This window comes from Acomys russatus, chromosome 4 (assembly GCF_903995435.1).
Source record: "Acomys russatus chromosome 4, mAcoRus1.1, whole genome shotgun sequence".
NCBI lineage: Eukaryota > Metazoa > Chordata > Mammalia > Rodentia > Muridae > Acomys > Acomys russatus.
Genome location: NC_067140.1, coordinates 18,112,649 through 18,127,199, shown reverse-complemented (window position 1 = coordinate 18,127,199; position 14,551 = coordinate 18,112,649). Strand labels below are relative to the sequence as shown.

The following is a 14,551-nucleotide window of genomic DNA, read 5'->3' as shown; positions in this document are numbered from 1 at the left end:
TCTTCATGGGTCATCTAGGAAAGCTTGTTGTTCGCTGTCCTCGATTCATCCCACCTGCACCGTCCATATCCCCAGAAGGGGACTTTCTCCTGAGCCCAGAGACCAGCACGCGGGCCTCTTTGTCCCATCACTTTCTAATGATGACAGTGGGTCCCAGTGACACAGGTTCACATAGTTCACGAAGGGGCTTCAGACTGGCCTGGGATTGGCATTCTCCCTTGGGCTTCCTATGAGTCTGCTAAGGTGGATCTGTCTGCCTGAGGCTGGGGGAGACCCAAATGGTCCTCCAGGTATAGAGTGCACTGGACCTTTGACCCAAGCAAGGTGCAGCCTGCCTCCTGGCCTGGCCCTTGCCACTTCTCAGCTCCATCACTAGTGGGCAGTTCCACGAACTTCTGGGAGTGTGTCCGTGGCTGGTGGACCAGTCCTTGGCTCTGACCTTGTGGGGCAATGTAGTCAACGCCAGGATTCCTGAACTGTGATCTCCAGGCTGCCAGTTGAGATAGCCACAAATGCCCCTTCCCTGGGGGTGGGGTGGGGTGTGCTGGGTGTGTGTATGTACAGAATCACCCACTAAAGACTAGAATATGCCTAACGAAGAGTGTACCCAGAAAAAGAAGAGCCAGGGCTGGAGAGCCCCTAGTGCCCTGCCCCTTCTTCCCAGCCTTGGTGCAAAGCCTTCCAGAGGTAACTGTGTGCATATGGGGTCCAGGGCAGTGTCTGCCACAGGCCTGTGGTATGCAGTCTGCTTAGGACCTGCCAGACCAGATGAATCCTTCCTCCTCTGGTGTTCATGTGCAGGACGCCTGATCTTCCATGCTTTGTTACCTCCAGGTGGCCCTGGTCCAGTGGACAGAAAGCGTGGGGTTGACCCTGGTGGGCCGAGACCAGTCCTCCATGCAGCTGAGGACCCCTGGCGACCAGATCCTGAATCTCACCATCCTGCAAGTCTTCCCCTTCACATACGAGAGCAAACGGATGGGCATCATCCTGAGGGTGAGTCCAGCCCTCTCCCACCCCTCATGTGCGTCACGGGCCTCAGAGCAGTCACCAAGACTGGTAAGGAGTGTGCATGCCTGAGCAGGAAGAGAAGAGCTCTTTCAGTGATTTCAACTGTCAGCATGTGGTGAAAGTGGCTCTGAAGCACTGAGTGAGTGTGTGTGTGTGTGTGTGTGTGTGTGTGTGTGTGTGTGTGTGTGTGTGTGTGTAACTGTGAGTGTGTGACCAGCAGAAGACAACTTTGCAGGAGTCAGTGTCTCCTTTTACCACGTAGATCCCAAGACTCAAATTCCTACCATCAGACCTAGTCCCCTCATCTCTCCTTCTCTGTGTCTGTGTGTTTATGTGTGGGTGTATTTTGTTATGTATAGGGAGTTCAGTGTCCTGCACATACACACTAAGCAACCGACATTCTCAGTCCCTATATTTCTTTTCCTTCCTTCCTTCCTTCTTTCCTTCCTTCCTGTTTGTTTTGTTTTTTTTTCAAGACGGGGTTTCCCTGTAGAGCCTTGGCTAACCTGGACTCTCTGTAGACCAGGCTGGCCTCGAACTCACAGTGAGCCGCCTGCCTCTGCCTCCCAAGTGCTGGTATTGAAGGTGTGTGCCACTACGCCTGACCTATATTTCTTTTCTTTAAAAAAAGGTTTTTATTACTTATGTGTATGTGTACATGTCTGTGTGAGTATGTGCTCCATTCGTGCAGGTGCCCGTGGGGCTGGACGAAGATGTCAGATCTCCTGGAGCTGGAGTCAGAGATGGTTGTGAGCTGCCTGGCAGGGGTGCTGGAATCTGAACTCAGGTCCTCTGGAAAGAGCAGGAAATGTTGGTACCTGCCAAGCTGTCCTGCAGCCTGCCGCCTGTATTTCAGAGATGACACATGCTTAGCAGTCAGTTCACACCTGCTATTATCTCAGTGCTTGGGAGTGACTGTAAGTTCGAGGCTAGCCTGTCCTGTACAGAGTGAGGCCCTGTCTCCAAACAACAGAAGTACAGTAAAAACATTCACTAAACATGAAATAACCATTAATGAAACAACCTTTTAAAAGTTGCTGTAGTTTGACTGTGCAGTGCCCCACGGGCTCCTGAGTCTGAACACCTGGGCTCCCACTGGTGGTAGATTTTAGATAACTCTCTAGAGCTTTTAGGAGGTAGAGCCTCCCTGGGAGAAGTGGGTGCTTGGGGGTAGTCCTTGAGAGCCATAGCCCAGCCCACTTTCTCTTCACTGTTGGGTTTCTGAGGAGGAGTCAATGGGCCTCTCCTCAGCCACCATGCTTTGCTCTACAATGGTGGGCCAGAAGACTCTTCTCTCCCTCCCTCTTTTCTCCTCCCCTTTCCTCCCCTCGCCTCCCCTCCCCTCTCCTCTCCTTTCCTCCCCTCCTGTCTCCTCCCTTTCCCTCTCCTCTCTTCTCCTCTCCTTTTTTCACTTCCTTCCCTGAAGTAGCTTCTTTTCAGGTGTCTGGTTGTAGCAAAGAGAAAAATGACCAATAGAAAAGTGATGACCTGGGCTAGTACCCTCCTCATTGGCTGACTTTACAATACTGTGTAGACCTTGTGTTCATCACATTGCTAAATATTTTCATCTCAGCCAGAGACTTCTCTGTTGGGGAGATCACTCGGTGGGTAAAGATGCTTGCCATCAAGCCCAAGGACCTGAATTTGACCCCCAAGACTCATACTGGGCAAGGAGAGAACAGTTGTCCTCTGTGCTCCACACAGGTGCCATGACACATGTACTCAAGCCACACACAGAGTAACCAATGAAAATGTGATTATAGGGGCTGCAGAGCTGGCCAGAGGTCCTGAGTTCAATTCCCAGCAACTACATGGTGGCTCACAACTGTCTATAATGGGATCTGATGCACTCTCTTGGTGTGCAGGCATGCATATATGCAAATAGGACACTCATATGTATAAATAAATAAATCTTTTAAAAAATGTGATATAAAGAAGAACAGATTGGAGAGCTGGCTCAATGGTTAAGAGCTCTGGCTGCTCTTCCAGAGGACCCAGGTTTAGTTCCCAGCACCTACGTGGCAGCTAACAGCCATCTGTAACAGCAGTTCCAAAGGATCCAGCATCCTCTTCTGGCCTCTGAGGACATTACATGCATGTGTTGTACAGATATACATGATGGCATAACATACACATAAATAAAAATAAATAAATCTTTAAAATAAGAATTAAAGAAACCCCTGCAACTATTAAGCCACCTCAGTCTCCCCAGCTCCCTGCCCCCACAGTCTGCTTCTGCCCTGTGGATTTGCCTGTTCTCAGCACTTCCCATGAGTGGAATCGTGTAGCATTTGGTCTTTTGTTTCCTTCTTCCTGTAACAGGTTTCAAGGTGCATTTATCTTATTGTTTTCTTTTTTGTGGCTGTGTAGTATTCCATTGCATGCCCGTAGGGGTTGAGTGTCCTTTCTACAGACGCCTGTGACTAGCATGGAACATTTGCATTAGATAATCCGCTAGGTTGGGGATGATCCCTATTGAGGACTAGCTTCCACATCAGCGGGGAAAACTGAGGCGGGGCGTAGATCTGGTGGCTGGCTGGCGACCCCGCAGACTCTCTGAGGGCAACCTTCCAGACCGGAACTAAGTGTTACCAGCCATGGGTCCCACTGATAATGGTGAACTCTTAGGGGCCAGAATTAAATTGCTGGTGGTGGGCCAATGCTGATAGTTTCCTGGTAGGGGCTTATAGCTACCATGTAAGCAGGGGCTAAGGGCTGATGGCCCCTAGCAGGGGCTTTCCATGGATAGTGGCAAAGTGTCTAAAAAAGAAAGGGAAAGAAGGAGAGAAAAAAAACAAGCTGCTGCTTCTTTTAAGCTTCTCTTACTTTACACATTCACATACACATATACATACATGCATACACACAAACATACTACATACATACATACTACTTACATTCACATATTGGGTGGATGGAAATGGATTCCAAAACCCTTACACATATGCACATACACGCACGCACGCACGCACGCACACACACATATCTCGGTGGATGAAACAAATTCCGAAGAGCATATTGCAATCCAACCAGCTCTTGCACATGTGCATGTACATACATATGTACATTTGGTGGATGAGACAACACTGAAGAGTGAGTTCCAACAACCTTTATTCTTTCTCCCACAGTTTACATACCCCAGCAAGACCTTTCAAGCAGTACAGAGATCACAACGTGGTCACATTCTATTTCTCTTTAAGTGAATGATCACAGTGAGTCTACGTAAGAAAGACATGTTCCTCAATATCCTCACATGAACAAATGTTTTATGTATTATGGGTGAGAAACAATCAGGAAAAACAAGTTTTTCCAAGAACCCACATACATTTGTGTCTAAGCAACTTGTTACATTTTAACAGAGTATAAATAAGCAAGGTTATTCCTCAGCCAGCTTTTCTTTACTGGCGGCCTGCAATGTGCAGTTGCAAAGAATCAGTTATCTTAAAAAATAATCTTGGAAGAATCACAAATCTAAACTTCTATATAAAAATCAATCAGCCACTTCTACTTTAAATCCTTAAGGTGCTCATCTACTCATTCCTAATTTCTATTAAGTCGTACCAGGAAGCTGAGGGCAAAAATGAGTGTAAGAAATTAGTCATTGAAGCCCAGCTTTAGTGAGAGAGTCACGTCAGCTAGTGCTGATTGAGGTATTGTCTTTGCTCACCAACCTTAAAAAGCTCCTAGCTTTACTATTAAGAGTGTACTTTTTCTTTTTTTTTTTTTTTTTTTTTTTTTTTTTTTTTTTTTGGTTTTTTTTTTTTTTTGAGACAGGGTTTCTCTGTGTAGCCTTGGCCATCCTGGACTCACTTTGTAGACCAGGCTGGCCTCGAACTCACAGTGATCCGCCTGCCTCTGCCTCCCGAGTGCTGGGATTAAAGGCGTGCGCCACCACGCCCGGCATAAGAGTGTACTTTTTCTTAACTTCAAATAGTTCCTTAAGATTTCCTACATCAGGGCCAATAGCAAAATTATCTTTACCTAACCTTACTGAACAGTCCATTTTTCCAAATTCTTTCTGTAGGTAATGGTCATTGTTAGCAATCTGCGTCTATTGATTGTTTTCGGGGGTGGTGGTTGAATCATTAATCTGCTCCAACAGCAACGCCTGAAAGAGATCAGAAGCCCCCTTTATAGTACTCACACAGCTATATGTTAAGGGAATTATAAGGACCGCAAAGATAACAAGCAGAGCTATGCTCCATAACAGCATGAGGTCCTTAGGACACGTAGTTCTAGGGTTTATGCCTTGCTGAGACACACCCACTGTGGTTGTGTTAACTGGTGGGCCGCATTCCATGAGTTCTAGAGCTGTTTTGTTGTTCCTCCTGCATGGACCCCACCAGATCTCCATATCCTAACTTATGCCTGAAGTCAAATTCATTAATTTGTTAATTAATTAATTTATATTTATTGGTTTTTGGAGACAGGGTTTCTCTGTGTAACAGCCCTGGCTATCCTGGACTCGTTTTGTAGACCAGGCTGGCTTGGAGCCCACAGAGATCCATCTGCCTCTGCCTCCCTGAGTGCTGGGGTCCCAGCAAGGCAATTAAAAATATATATATAATTTATTCATATTACATCTCAATTGTTATCCCATCCCTTGTATCCTCCCATTCTCCCTCCCTCCCAAGCAAGGCAATTTTAAACAGTATTTTTAGTGTCATTTTAGTTTGTAACCCGACTCAGGTGTGACGTTTTCTACTCATTGTATTTTGTTGATGCCCAAAGAGTTCTGAAGCTTGGGGGCTAGGAGCCAGCTTAGTAGGTAAAGTGCTTGCTGTGCAAGCATGAGCACCTGAGTGTGACTCCCAGAACCCATGTGAAAAGGCTGGGTGTGGGGTGGTGTGTGCTTGCCATCCCTGAGCTAGGGAGACTGAGGCAGGTGCATTGCTGGGGCTTGTGGCCGGATGGCAGTCAGCAGTGAGGGGCCATCAGCATCCGGCAGGAGTGGTGGCAGTCAGCGGCGGCTGGAGGGATGTTAGCAGTGAAGAGTGTGGTTTGAACAACGAGGTAGCCATGGTGAGAGGACACACAAGGCGCATAGCAAGGCGGGGCTGGCGCTGGGTCAGGGACTGTTCTCAGCGACTGGCGTAGGCTGTCTTAGCATAAGCTCACAAGCTAGTTGTGTAATTTACACTTGACAGAGGAGAAAACTGAGGCATAGGAAGCCTGAAGGAGTTCATACAGGGAGATGATGGGTCAGAGACTCGACCCCAGGCTGTCTTGCTCCCGCTTGTGCACTAGGGCCTAGATGGGATAGGAAGGATGTGGAAGAGCCCACGGCCCTGGCTCTGTGTTGATGTTTAGGTGCTGTATTGACTAAGCATGCTAATACATTGCTCCACACAGCGGACTAAAACCTCAATGCTTGTGTTCTCAAACAGTTTCTGTGGACCGGGAATCTGGGTGTAGCCGCGGGTGGGGACGCCTCTGGCTCAGTGTCTCAAAGGCTGGCTTCAAGGCTTGACCAGGTCACTGTCTCCTCAGGATCTTCTGGGACAAGGTTCACGTCTTTACACCCTCAGGGGGCTGCAGGAGAGGGCCTTGGTTCTCTGCTGACAGCTAGACTGAGGCCCGCCCCCAGCTACTATTCTGTGGACCTCTCCCTGGGCTAGCCTCGTGTCATCAGCTACTGTTCCGTGGACCTCTCCCCAGGCTAGCCTCGTGTCATCAGCTACTGTTCTGTGGACCTCTCCCCGGGCTAGCCTCGTGTCATCTGGCTTCTCCCTAGTGAGAGTGTGAGCAAGCTGGAAGTCACCATTAGGAACCAGCTCCAGAGGAGACAGGCTATCCCATTAGCCTTGCTCCCTTGTCGGGAGGGACTTGTTGGGTCCAGCATATGTCCAGGGGTGTGAGGACAGGGCTGCCTCCATCCAAAGACTATGGCAGTGGCTCCATGAACTGCTACCCTGAAGACCCAGTGATGTGCTGTGAGTGTGCTTCGAACATCCCGTCTGAGTTGACATATATCCCAAATGCCGGCCGGGACTCCCGGGCTCTGTGAGACACATGTCCTTGGCAAATGTCGGACAGTGACGCAGCCTCTTCCTCCCACACAGCTGCGGCTTTTCCTAGGGCTGTACCTGGCCTGACCCTTGGCTCTCACATCTGCAGGACTCATCAGAGCTCAAGGCTATCAGTGACTAAATCCGTCGGGTGGGTGTTTCCCGGAGTTAGTCAGCGTCATCCACAGAATTTACTCTCACTTGGTTCCAGCAGTTATTTGTCAAGTTCTAGGGCCATGGACCCTGCTGAGGTCATTTGAGAGCTGAATCATAAGATTGTCCCCGATGCCCGACTTTGAGAATAAAGGGAGCCGCACACACCACCCTTCCTTTAGCTGTGAGGGGATCTCCTTCCCAGACATGCGTCATATTTTGTGAGCCGTGGCTCTGCATCTTCCCACGCAAGGTGGCTAAAGTACGGAGTCCCGTGGGCTTAGCGAGTCTGATTTGACCTTAAGGATAGCACACCCCTCGTTCTGCCTGGTTGTTCACTATTACTGCTATTTTAATCAACATCCAGGTTTTAAGAGACTTGGCTTTCACAAGTAAGGGTCTTATAAAAGGGGAAATCAAGCCAGGTGCGGTGACTCACACCAGTAATCCTAGCACTTGAGATGCTGGGGCAGGAGGATTGCCATGAGTTGGGGTTGAGCCATTTACTACACCAAAGGCCTTCATTTCAGTCTTTTCTAAGCATATGAGTGTAAATACCCACATACACTTTATAAATTCAGCCTTCACCTTTATTTCAAGCTAGGCTCCCACCTCCTTATTGAAGCACGTGCATGTGTGCATATATGTGTATATACACAGTGAAACTTATGCCAGTAAGACACAGTTTTCGCTGATTTGATTTTAATGTGTGCATGGAATTCTGAGGGGAAGATACTCCTCATTCACTTCTTTTGATTTTCTTTTTTTTTTTTGAATTTTTAAATTAATTTATTCATATTACATCTCAATGGTTATCCCACCCCTTGTATCCTCCCATTCCTCCCTCCCTCCCATTTTCCCCTTACTCCCCTCCCCTATGACTATGGCTGAGGAGGACTTCCTCCCCGTTTAAATGCCCATAGGGTATCAAGTCTCTTCTTGGTTCTTTGGATTTTTTTAAAGTTATATTTAGTCACACATGTCTATTCTAGATTCTTTAAATTTTTAAGAAAAGATTGATCTCTTTTATTTTCTAGAAATGAGGGTTTTGCTTGTATGCATGTAGTATACACCACATGCCTAGTACCCTGGAAGACTATAAGAGGGCATTGGCTCTCCTGGAACTAGAGTTGCAGATGGTTGTGAGCTGGGAATTGAGTCAGGGTCCTCTGTAAGAGCGCCAGTGTTCTTAACCTCTGAGCCATCTCTCCAGCCTATGTGTTTTATTATTATTATTATTGTTGTTGTTGTTAATTATTATTATTCCTCCTCCTCCTCTTTTTACTTCTACTACTTTCTGTTTTCCGAGACAGGGTTTCTCTGTGTAGCCTTTTGGTTTTTTCGAGACAGGGTTTCTCTGTGTAGTCTTGACTGTCCTGGACTCACTTTGCAGACTAGGCTGGCCTCGAACTCACAGAGATCAGCCTGCCTCTGCCTCCCTGAGTGCTGGGATTACAGGTGTTCTGGGTTCTTAACTGCAGATGTTGATTCTTTTAAAGCTGCATGGCACACATGCGACGGTCAGAGGACAATGTGTGGGACTTGGCTCTCTTCCCACCATGTGGGTCTTAGGAATCAAGCGTCACACTGGACAGCAAGTGCCTTCACCACTGAGCCATTGTGCAAGTCCCACTTCTCTTTCTTCTGAATAGGCCACTTCTCATTTTTTGGCTCTTAATACTAGTTCTGGAGGCATATATATTCACAAGGCTGTCTTAGGTATTTGGAAAAATACGTACTAGTGAGCTAATTTTCCAGCTCTCCCTGCCCGCCCCTCCATTTCTGAGTTGTCCCCAGGCTTTGGGATGGCTTTTTTTACTTTGTGCCAACCTCAGCACACTAACCCAGCTCAGTGACTCTCACTGTCCTGACATTTGAAAGATGCAACTTTTACGGCTGTCACAATCCAAGAATGGGGACGCTGCTGGCATCTAGTGGGACCCACCTGTGATGGGCAGTCTGTCTGTACAGAACCCGAGAAACGGTGTTCTGCTGTGCTGGAGCAATGGGGCTGTTATGTGCAGGTGACTGCCCCCTCACCTGCTGTGGACAGGTTTCATTCAGTTGGAGGGCAGTTGAGACAAAATCTCCTGCTGGAGCCCTGGCTGGCCTCACGTGCACAGTGACTGTCCTGTGTCAGCTTCCCACCTCCCCAAATGCTGGGATTACTGGCATGAGCTACCACATTCTGCCTCCCACTGGGTTCAGCTGCTCTTCCAGCAGATTGTCTCCAGCCTTACAGACTGATGTGAGTGATCTTCCCAGTGTGCTCACAGCCTGTTCCCGACACCACCACCACCCCCTTGTGCCCCCCTTTCCTTTCTGTCTGAGAACCTGCCTCCTAAGGGATCAGGGAAGGTCAGGGAAGCAAGCCTGTTGCCCCAGGACTTTTGTGCACATCTTTCTGAAGGACGTGTACAAGGTGTCCTGTTAAGCTCCCTGCTTCCCATGTGGAACGGGATCACTGCTAGAGACCTCGCCATTGTCATTGACTCGATGAGGCCTGTGATCAGGTGCTGGACCGCAGGGGACACAACAACGTGACTCTACCAGCCCATGTCTGTATATTTATGGTGTCATCTCACCATAATATGGGAACACAGTAAACTGGGGATGAACTGGGTGGGAGGAAATGACTCAGGCGGGGGAGATAATAGCTGTAGTATTTATATTGGACTGCATGGTCAAGCTGGCCAGAGCCCCTCTGGTGGAGGAAGCTGGGTGGGGGCGGTCTTTCCTGCAGCCGTGGTATTAAGCACCACTTCAGAAGGCAGAGGGATAAAAACCCCTACGGCTTTCATGTTCCTTTGAGCCAAGGGCTATCTATCCTTCCTGGGCAGAAAGTGCAGTTGACCACTTTAAAATGTTGGTTCCTCTGCTTGGCTCGAGGATAGATTGAGCCAGGGTGCTGCTCTGACAGCCTGACTGTGGCTAAAGGGCGTTCAAAGATTTAGTTAACTTTGGGGAGCTCTTCTTCTTTGTGTATGTGCATGCATTCAGGGCAGAGACTGATGTCCGGCATCGTCTTCACTTGCCCGCTACCTTGTTTCTTGAGAGAGTTTCTCTCACTGAACCTGGAGCCTCATCTGTTCACTTAGATTGACTAGCCAATCTGCCAAGCTGAAGAATCTGTCTCTGCCTTGCCAGGGCTGACATTGCAGACACATGGCATCATGTCCTGCCTTTAAAATTTTTTTATTTAATGTTTTTTAAACATAGGAAGTGAGGATCTGGACTTGGGTCCCTATGGTCGTGGCAAACCCTTTACCCACCGAGCCATCGCCTTCTCTAATTCACAGCTGGAGGCAACTTTGTAGGCAGCTCTTTGGGGATCCCCAGGGTCTTGGTGGCTCCACCCCATGCCCTCTTCAACGCCAGTGTTACCTACCACCTTCTGTCCTCCAGCATTCCTCAGAGCCAGCCAGTGTCTCTGCGCTGTTGAGGTGTGGAGCCGGAATTCTGAATTGTGTGGCCATCCTAGATATTTGGGGACGAGTGGTAGCACCCATGGCTTCTCTGCAGCCTACCCTGAGTTGTGGCAGCTGACAGTGTCTCCTGTTACAAATCTGGGGCTGAGCCTTCTCCCCACAGAGGAGGCTGGAGGTCATTAGGGCACTCCTAATTTTCAGGAACACTGTCATGAAACCACATCCCATGCCAAGCACCAGTGATCTTGCAGCACTTCCTGCTTGGCAGATGTGGAAACTGAGGCAGAGAGCGGAGACAGTTTTCCCAGTGCTCCTGATTAAGAGCTGGGACCAGGCCAAGTGTTTATGTCTGTCAGGTTTTCGAGTCCAGGGAACCAGACTATGAGAGGTCATTTACTGTGGCTGTCGCCCTCTCATGCAGGGCTCACTGGTGATGCAGGTGTGTCCAGCCTGTGGCCTGTGGACACACAAGTCCCAGGAAAGTTAAGAATCTGACCTGATACATCCTTGGATAACAGTCTCAGTATGAGAAGATTGGATGTCTCACTAGAGGGCATTTACTAGTTTTGGAGAGAGTATGGCTGTCACTTTGGGGTGGCTTCTGGTGGGTGGAGGCCCCATCACTGCTGACCATCCCACAGGATCCAGAGCAGCCCCAAATGTAAACAGTGCGGAGATGTGGAGGGCCCCAAACTCTCTATTGCTGCCTTCCTATTGTTTATGGAGCACTGTTGGCCACTGCTGCACAGCCCATGGGTACAATTGAAAGAGGCCACTGTGTGCGTGCGTGAGGGCAGTTCCAGTTGGAGCGGCGGCAACTTCACAAGCAAAAGTCTTGGCTCTCTTTGATCTTGCTTTATCGTTTAACAGTTTTCCAAGTGCTCCCAGCTGAGCTTTCTTCTGCCTTCTGTGGCCTTTGCCCCTGAATGAGCCACCCCTCTCCCCCTTATGTTTTATCTTTAGCCAAATGTAAAAGATCTGGGAGGCTGAGAGATGGTGTAGCTAGCAGCTAAGCGCATTGGCTTCTCTTCCGGAAGATATGGGCTCAACTCCCAGAACCCACATGTGGATCAGAACCATCTATAATTCCAGTCTCAGGGGATCCAGTGCCGCCTTCTGGTCTCCAAGGGCACCACGCGTACACGTAGTCCTCAGACATAACACGCAGGCAGAACACCCAGAAAAATAAGTAAAGAAAACACATATTTAAAAAACAAACAAACAAAAACATTTAACAGTGCTGGACTCTTCAAAGCACTTTGCACCCTGCCTGTCACAGGAAGCAAGTCAGACCTGGTATTTGACTCCATGCCCGTAACTTCGTGTCCCTCTTTTCAGGACGAGTCCACGGGAGAAATCACGTTCTACATGAAGGGAGCGGACGTTGTCATGGCCGGCATTGTCCAGTACAATGACTGGCTGGAGGAGGAGGTGAGTTGAAGAGGGGTCCCAGGAGCCTGCGCTGCAGAGGCTGGGCCTTGCAGGGCCTGGTGAGTGGGCCTTCATTCGCTGTGGCTGTGGCACCCACTACCTGCTGCAGTACTTAGCTGCTTTGGCAGCGTGTGTTTCTTTCTCAGTTTGTGTGGGATGGGGCCTGGGTATGGCTCGGCTAAGGACCACAGCCAGCATGTGCAGGATGCTATACCCTGTGCGAAGACCCACCCAGGAAGGGATGCTCTCTGAGCTCACTCTTTGCTTGGTTCTTGGTGCTCCTCGCTTGGTGTTTGGAGCTTGGTGGTCCTCGCTCGGTCGTTGGTGAGGACAGCACAAAGCTCCTTAGGGCTGTAAGCCAAGGCCTAGGGGTTTTGTCAGCTGTTGACTGGAGGCCACCCTTTGTCTCTTGCCCTGAGGGCTTCTTCATGAGTTACCCTCAACGTGACGGCTGGCTCCTTCCAGCCAGTGGAAGAGGGTAGACAAGATGGACATCTCCATCTTTGGTGGCCTAATTTCAGAAACAACACCCCCTCCCTTTTCTGTGTGTTGGGAGCAAGCCCAGCCCACACTCAAGGGGATTGTGTGTGGGAGTTACAGGAAGTTGAGATCTTGGGGACCACAAATCTTGGCTAACCAGTAGAGGAGTGCTGGTTGATGTTAGCAGGCCAACCCCTCAGCTTCAGGCTGGTGGGTCTGGGAGGGGCATGAGGATGAATGACAGGCCTGGGTGTGTCTTTCTCATGCGGTTCTGCTCTGGCATGTTGAGTCTTTTGAAATGTTCTGTGGCACCCATGTTTAGGGATGCACATGGGAGCAGTGGCGGCACAGCCATGGTAGAAGCACACCCAGCTTCGTCCATCAAGCCAGCCAGCCATGCTTGGTGTCCATTCCATTTGGGAGACACAGGACTGGCCAGAGAAAACAGTGTGTGTTCCAGGCTTAGCATCCCGCTCGCCCACCCTGCAGTTCTAGCTAAAAGCTCGGCTCTGGGGACCATAGTTCTATGGGGAAGCAGTTTTCCTCTCTGCCATCTTCCCCGACCCTCTGGGTGCCCAGGGGCAGTCTCAGACTCATGCCTCAGCACAGATCCCCGCTGACCGCTGCTGTCTGCTTTGCAGTGTGGCAACATGGCCCGGGAGGGACTGCGCGTGCTCGTGGTGGCCAAGAAGTCCCTCACAGAGGAGCAGTACCAAGACTTTGAAGTAAGTGCCTCGTGACCTTGGCCTTGCCCCCCGACCCACCTCCTTAGTCACCTCTCCTGGGAACACATGACCATTTGACTTTCCTTCTTCGTCAGCTGCTTTAGGAAGATTTGAAATAGAGCACTTTCCTTTCTACGCCTCCCACCCCATCTCTTGCTCATCTGGCTCAGTCTCATCATTGTTTTGAGACATGGTTTTGCTTGTAGCCCAGACTGGCCTGGAATCCTCCTGCCTCAGCTTCCTGAGTGCTGAGATGACTGATATGAGCCATGAACCCCTCCCCCTCCCAAGCACCTTTGAGCTATAAAATAAATAGGTGAGAGTTGAGCTCTGTCTCGAATCTGCTTGTGGTTCTCTCATCTCACATCTCGTCTTCCCAGTGGAAGGACCTCGTCTGGCTGATGGCCATGTCTGTGGTACCCAGCACAAGGCTGACATGCATGCGTGCCAGGCGTGGGCAGTCTAGGGACAGGTGTCTAGAGTTCTGGCTCTCCCCTCATCCCCCAGCAGTTGGCTTGGCCCTGTCCCTAAGATGTGCCCCGTGTGTTTGTAAGATGTTAATTATCAGGTTTTTTTCTATGGGTATGTGCTGTGACTATTGACACAGTCCTACGAGGAGGGGAGTTTGGCCTTCCTTAGGTTTCACTGACAGATAAATAGGTCAGGTTGAAGTCAGTCATTTTTAGGAGACCAGCGCTCACCTCTTCGTGGCCTAGCTGACCCCGGGCAGCATGGCAGAATGTGTTGCAGCCTCTCTTCTCCTCTCCTCTCCTCTCCCCAGGCCCGCTATGTCCAGGCCAAGCTGAGTGTGCATGACCGCTCGCTCAAGGTGGCCACGGTGATCGAGAGCCTGGAGATGGAGATGGAGCTGCTGTGCCTGACTGGCGTGGAGGATCAGCTGCAGGCCGACGTCAGGCCCACACTGGAGACACTGCGCAATGCCGGCATCAAGGTAGGGCTGCCCAAGACACTGAGCTTGGCCAGGGACCTGGCAGCAGTGGTAAGATCTTCAGCAAGGCCTTGAGGGTGGAAGGCCAGGCATGGTGCCACCTGCCTGTACCTCAAGTCAGCGGTAGGATCTCAAGTTCAGGGCCAGTCTGGACACAGTGAGACCCCGTCACAGCATCCCACCTCAGGTGGCGTGGCTTGGGGAACCGTCCTGCGTGGCTGTGCTTCTCCTGGCTGCCTCTGCACAGGACCTGGGTCCTTGAAGGTCAGAGCAGCGCTGTGCTCAGATGCACAGTGTGATTCAGTAGAATGACTGGCTAGAGGCTGTCTGCTCTCACCCAGTGAGAAAGGGACACCCACCCCACAG

At 49.9% G+C, this 14,551-nt stretch overlaps 1 protein-coding gene across 4 annotated transcripts in view; it reads left to right on the top strand.

Annotated features, from left to right (window-relative positions):
* Positions 1-14,551, top strand: part of Atp9a (ATPase phospholipid transporting 9A (putative)) — a 111,346-nt gene that overhangs the window by 81,220 nt on the left and 15,575 nt on the right. For all 4 annotated transcript variants that reach the window (XM_051143865.1, XM_051143863.1, XM_051143864.1 and 1 more), the window contains exons 15-18: positions 835-996; positions 11,939-12,031; positions 13,153-13,236; positions 14,018-14,188. In XM_051143865.1, coding sequence (XP_050999822.1) covers positions 835-996; positions 11,939-12,031; positions 13,153-13,236; positions 14,018-14,188 — 510 coding nt within the window. The remainder of the gene's footprint in view (positions 1-834; positions 997-11,938; positions 12,032-13,152; positions 13,237-14,017; positions 14,189-14,551) is intronic.